Genomic DNA, 5,994 nt, shown 5'->3' with positions numbered 1-5,994 from the left:
ATGGAGTCCCAGCCAGGACCCTCCATCCACTTCCATTGCCTTCCTCATCTTACAGTGGCCTGGATCAGTTTCCTGAGCCGAGTAACAGCCGGCAGAGTTCAGACCCGCCGCCCGAGCCAGAATGGTGAGATAATGACCGAGCCCCGTTTGAGGCTGCACGCCGTCATTCCGATTTCACCCGCAGCCCACTTTCTGCTCTTCCACTGTTCACTCAGGCTGTTTTTTCCTCTTTCATCCCAGGCGAAGTTCCTGACACAGGATCAGATCAATGGTAAGACTCTCAGACTTGACACATTGCCGCGGGGTGGAGACAGAATTTAGTCTTGGCAGGAGCGCTGCGGTGAATTTACTGCTTCCGGGGTTTGTTTGTGGAACAAAAACAGACACTTTTCAGACGGCTGATACATCTCTTTTGGTGCGACCGTTTCTTTTGGCAGCACGGGGAAACAAATTCAGTCGTTTTCATGAGATTATTTCTCCGTCACAGACAAACTCAGCCAGGGGCAGCAGTGTTGGTGTTTAATCAGACAGCGGGGTTTTTTCCGTTCGCCTGCCTCAGTACAATGCAGCACTTGTTCCGTTCAAGCTCGGCAGATTCACACAGTAATCTGATGGCCGACTTCTCTACCCCACTAATGTGATTAAATACAAAGGTTCACTATCTGAGCACAGTTTTTAGGCTAATGAGGAGACATTAAATTCACATTATCTGCTTGAAAGGATAGAGGAGTTATTGTGAGGCTTTTGGTTTGTTTGTGTGATATCGTAGGGTTCAACAGCTAAAAATGTCTTTGTAGTCACTGGTTAAGTGATTGTCTGTCTGTCAGCGACTGCGTCAGTTTGCTGGCATTAAGGTCTGAAAGTATTTTCATTGTTGATTGATCTGGTGATTATCTTTTAGATGAATAGATTCAATCTTTTGGTCTGTTAAGTGTCTGAATTTCCCAGAGAAATTGTGATGGGTAATGATGTCTTGTTTTGTACGAACAACGGTCCAAAAACGAATTAATTAAAAATTAACAAAAATAAATGAATTAATTCACAAGGCAGGTTTGTTTGTATAACACCTTTCAAAAACAAGAAAATTCATGCAGCTTTACATAAGTCCCAAAAAGAAATACAGAGGTATAAAGAGGTGAAATATAAAACACACGAAAAGCTGAAAATCCTCACGTTTGAAAAGCTGGAACCAGAGAACCTTTGGTATATATACACAGCACTGCTTTGAGCTAAAGGCTAATATCACCGTGCGTTTGCAGATATTTAGTCATAAACTAAAGTATTGGACACATTCGAATGTCGACCTGATGGTGGCGCTAGAGGAAAAGTCAGAGGATCAGCAGAGTCATTCCGGTTCATCCTGAGGGGAACATGAACGTCTCAACCACATTTCATCACCGTCCATCCAACAGTTGTAGAGACGTTTTCCATCCATAGCACCATGCAGCTAGCGTCGCTAAACATGATGGTTGACATTCATTTTCTGGTGAGAAACTAATCAAATAATTGACTGATTGTTTCAGCTCTACTGATGCGTTAGATGGATTTGATGCAGTTTGCTTATATGGCGGAGAGATTAAAACTACACTGGTTCTCTCCCTTCCTTAATCGTAATCTGCTATTAAATTTGACAAACGTTTTATATCAACTTCTCAAACAACAGCTTCATCAGCAGCTCTCACTGACACCGCTCCATTGTCCCCACATGACCTGAGTATTGAACTTCAGAGTTTCTCCATGTTTACGGTGAGGGTTTGGGAAAAAATAAAAATAAAAAATGTTCTCAATACAAGGTCCAACTAACTTGTTGTTTCCAAAGTTTTCAAATAGTCCCTCCCTCTTTTAGCTCTGGTTTTGGTCTCCACCAGCTCCTGACGGGGAAACACCTGGCTATTTAGGTGCCTAATGCTCCACTGTGTCCACCGGCTGGTCTCTGACTGGGACTGTCTGCTGTTTGCCGCTGACCAGGTAGTGGACGGTGGGATTATGTGATGTCAGGCAAACACCAGACTGTTTGTAATGAAGTATTGAGAAAGCGGCTCTGCTCCCGTTTGGGTATAATCCTCTCTGAACCGATCATGACTCTCTCACCCAGCGTATCATGATAATACGGGCTTGATGCGCTGTTCTTCTCTTACAAGCCTCGGTGAGCTAAACAAATCTGATTGTCTGTGTTTGTGTGTTGCTGTTATTGCAGATTTTAAGGAGTGTTTCTCTCTTTACGACCGCCAGCGGAAGGGGAAGATCGAAGCCCGGGAGCTGATCACGGTGATGCGATGCCTCGGGTCAAACCCCACCCCCTCCGAGGTCCAACGACACCTGCTGAGCCACAACATAGGTACACCTGTCCAACTGTCTGACTGTCTGCCGTGGAAAATGTCTTTGGATCTTTTACTTCAGTAAAAGTAGCAACAATTGATTGATTGATTGACCCTCTGTGCAGTTGAAAAGCAGGTAACACAAATAACAGCTTCCAGAAAAACGAAATAATTCCACTCACTATACTGCTGCCCCTGTACACTGTGCGATTTTGGTCTGTCCGAGACAAAAGTTGACCCTGTGAAATGTGTTGAAGTCAGAAATTTAGGACATAAATGTCAGAGTGTGAGTGGTGCTACAACACACATCTACAAACCGACCAATCCAACCATGAAATGATGCAGACGTGAAACTGTCAGCTTCAATTTCTGAATAAAGTTTAAGAGACAGTGCTGGCTCTGTGGCCAAACTTGGTTTTTATTTAGCTGCGTTTTAGGACATCGGAGAGCTGCAGATGCAAGTTGATGACGTGTCTCTGCCTTTTTCTAACATATCGCGGCGCTGGGTTTCGCCACACGTTCATTGCACAAATCTGACGTGTCTTTAAATTGATGTTGTACATTACACAGACAGTAACAAAGATTCTGTTCGACTCACACACAGAACCGGCCACATCTGCACAATATAATACCTTGTATATATATATATATATATTTGGGGCTAATTAATTAAATCATTTCATCTATAAAATGTCAGAAAAAAAGTATAAAAATGTACAGTTTTCCAGAACCTAACATGACATCTTTGTCTGTTCCACAGTTTAAAACCCAAAGATAATGAATTTACAGAGATCTAAAAACAGTGGAAAGCCCCAATCATTTACAGCTGTCAATCAAGATGTCACACCCCCCTTTTTATAGCATCAACCAATTAAAACCAAGCGCATCTGAAAAATTAACGCTTGAACATACATTAGCGTGATAAGAGCTACGACAGGAACGTCTTTGTGTACTTTGATTTTTTTTAGCTCGTGTCCCATCCGCTAACATGGAGGGGGCAGGGTTTATGACCTATACCGCAGCCAGCCACCAGGGGGCGACCAAGATGCTCTGGCTTCACTAATGGGGGACGTGTCAGGTGGTCCATCGTCATACACAGTCATATAGTTTATATATATATTAAAGATTAAACTAAATACATGAAAAAATAAAAACAGCAAAGAATCAAGCCCACTTGGATAAAAAAATCAAGACCCAAGGCAAGTATCGAGCCAGATAAAGTGAGTTCTACGTAAATGTTGTGGAAACTCTGACCTGTTGGTGGTGCTAGATGAAAAGTGAGGGATCACCAGGTTCTTGAAGCTTCATCCTCAGGGGACCATGAACGTCTGTGCCATTTTTTAGGGCAAACCGACCGATAGATGCTGAGATGTTGCCCTCCAAACCACCGTCGCCCTGCAGAGGCGGGCTGTTAAAAGAAAAGGTTCTACTAGAATAACAGCGGATGTTCTCTTACCACACTTAAAGTACATCTGTAGCTTCCTGCTGACTTTCTATGCTCTAACCTCAATGCACTGGAAGAAACCTGTTTACTGTACACGTTGTCTGTTCTTGCCTTCTCTGTGTTTGCAATGACTCTTTTCGAAACCAAGTGGACGTCGAGCTGAAAAACCTTTTTCTTCCCAGTTCCTGAAAGTCAGACCAACTTTTTCCTTGACGGCAGCAATGTGTTCGTTTTATTTTATTTTTTATCGCGGTCTTAGCACTTCTGTGCGTATACATCCAGGCCGTTGAGATATGACTTTCTCTCGTGTTATCTTTGTGTACTACATATTCAAGTAAGTCTGGAGGGAAAATCTGTGCCAGCTGTAATTAACTGCTCACAGTTTCCATTCGGAGTTTATTTAACATGTGTAAAATGTCACCAGCTTATCTAACAGCACCGCTCTTTACATTCTGTTTCATTGCTTTACTGTTTGAACAACTTATTTCCTATTCACTATGTGATATTAAATCCCCCCCCCTCCACTCAGTCGTGTAACTTTTCCCTCTGCAGTGACCTCATTTTCAGTCTCACTTCATCTCCTGTGGAGATCAATTACAGTTTCGTCTTATCTGTTCTCCTGGCGACCTTGCACACGATTGGATCGCTCCAGTAAGCGTAGTAAAAAAAGTCTTCCTGCAGACCGGGGCGGAGAGCTGGACTTCTCCACCTTCCTGAGCATCATGCACCGGCAGCTCCAGCAGGAGGCACCGGAGCAGGAGATCCTGGAGGCCTTGAGGATGGCCGACAAGGAGCAGAGAGGCTTCATCCTCGCCTCTGAACTGCGAGCCAAACTCACAGGGCTGGGAGAGAAACTGACTGACGAAGAGGGTGAGAGAGGAAGAGCATCTGCATACTCCTGAACACATGTCGTCTCAGTGTCACTCGATTATGATTATTTGTTTAAAATCCTTTGGTTTCCTGTCCGTTGGTTTTACTTTGTACTGATGCCAGAAAACTTATCTTTGTTCTATTTTTTCCCTGTTCCTTCGTTTTAATCCTGTTATGTGAAGCCCCTTCCGCATCCACAGAATTTAAGAGGTTTTGCATCCAAGTCTGGTGGAAAACAGTGAATCTTCCAGTTTTGGGGATTTTAATAACTGCAGATAAGCTGAGAAAGGACAGGTAGAAGTAAAAATAACATTACGTCATACATTTAATGAGATTATGCTAAATATAAAATCTACTGAGTGGGGCCGGTCTTAGTTGCAGTCTAGTCAAATGCGAGTTAGACTGTTTTACAGAAATGCAGTGCAGGAAATCTCGACATAAAAGTCTTATTTTCTTATTGAAAACACAGAGAGACTACGGGTGGGGTCAGAATAGTTCGGCCTGTTTCCACTAAAAACCAGGAAAAGTGCCCAAAGTGACCGTTAGTTACTTGAAGGCCCGGAGCACCCAGGCAGGTGTTTTCACTCATTCCGGCCGATTAGACCTCCGCTCAGGTGGGCGTGTGGTGGAGCAATGCTGGGACTACATGAGTTCACCAAACATGACAGACCAATAAGAATTACAAAGGTGTAACTTTCTTCGTCCAGACAGGTGCCACAGAACTAATACAGATCTTTAGACGATGTGTCAGTGTGAGGCCAGAGCGGGTTCGGCTTTGTTAAATGTCCGGTTTTTTCCATTTTACGAGAAGCAAGATTCGTTTTCAGCCGACCCCCAAACTGTCGCCGCATCGTTTATTAATCCACGTTTCATTTTAATGTAAAAAAAAAAAAAGTCCCCCACAGCGAGTGGAAAACACTGCAGCCTCACAATTGAATAAGGCCACGTTCAGGTCAAATGGGATGGACCGCAGGAGGCGGGAACGACTCCCCTGACAATGATGTGTGAGCGTTCACGTCGCCAGACAACTAGAGACCGGCTTATGATTTTGGAGTCGGCCACGTGAGGATTAAAAACGCAAATGCATAACGGTATAGCACCATAGGTAATAAAGTCGGGTTTCATTACTTTGAACGAGGGAACAGCAAAAAACCCGGTTCAATGCGGTTTGAATGAAAAGGCCTGTTCCGTGACGTTTGCATGTAGTAACGTTTACCGCTTCGTTCCAGCAAACGCCGATTGACAGCTGTGTCTCTGCTTTCAGTGGACGAGCTGCTGAAGGAGGCGGGCGTTGGGGCTGACGGACGGGTCCACTGTGAGCGGTTTGCTAAAGCGGTGACACGCTCCTCTGCAAAGCGCTGA

General features: G+C 44.0%; 1 protein-coding gene across 1 annotated transcript; it reads left to right on the top strand.

The window, feature by feature from the left end:
• calml4b (calmodulin-like 4b) lies at nucleotides 1-5,994 on the top strand. Its single transcript, XM_040132777.1, has 4 exons — nucleotides 1-271; nucleotides 2,198-2,338; nucleotides 4,444-4,632; nucleotides 5,897-5,994. Exons 1-4 carry the CDS (start codon nucleotides 1-3, stop codon nucleotides 5,992-5,994), a joined length of 699 nt encoding a protein of 232 aa, XP_039988711.1.

This window comes from Xiphias gladius, chromosome 8, assembly GCF_016859285.1.
Source record: "Xiphias gladius isolate SHS-SW01 ecotype Sanya breed wild chromosome 8, ASM1685928v1, whole genome shotgun sequence".
NCBI lineage: Eukaryota > Metazoa > Chordata > Actinopteri > Istiophoriformes > Xiphiidae > Xiphias > Xiphias gladius.
This window is presented reverse-complemented; position numbering and strand designations above follow the sequence as displayed.

What these genes read in the sequence shown, in the direction of transcription:
- calml4b (XM_040132777.1), top strand. Translation starts at nt 1, where the DNA reads ATGGAGTCCCAGCCAGGACCCTCCATCCACTTCCATTGCCTTCCTCAT. An exon ending in GACACAGGATCAGATCAATG is followed by an intron (nt 272 to 2,197) that starts GTAAGACTCTCA and finishes CTGTTATTGCAG; the next exon opens with ATTTTAAGGAGTGTTTCTCT. An exon ending in CCTGCTGAGCCACAACATAG is followed by an intron (nt 2,339 to 4,443) that starts GTACACCTGTCC and finishes GTCTTCCTGCAG; the next exon opens with ACCGGGGCGGAGAGCTGGAC.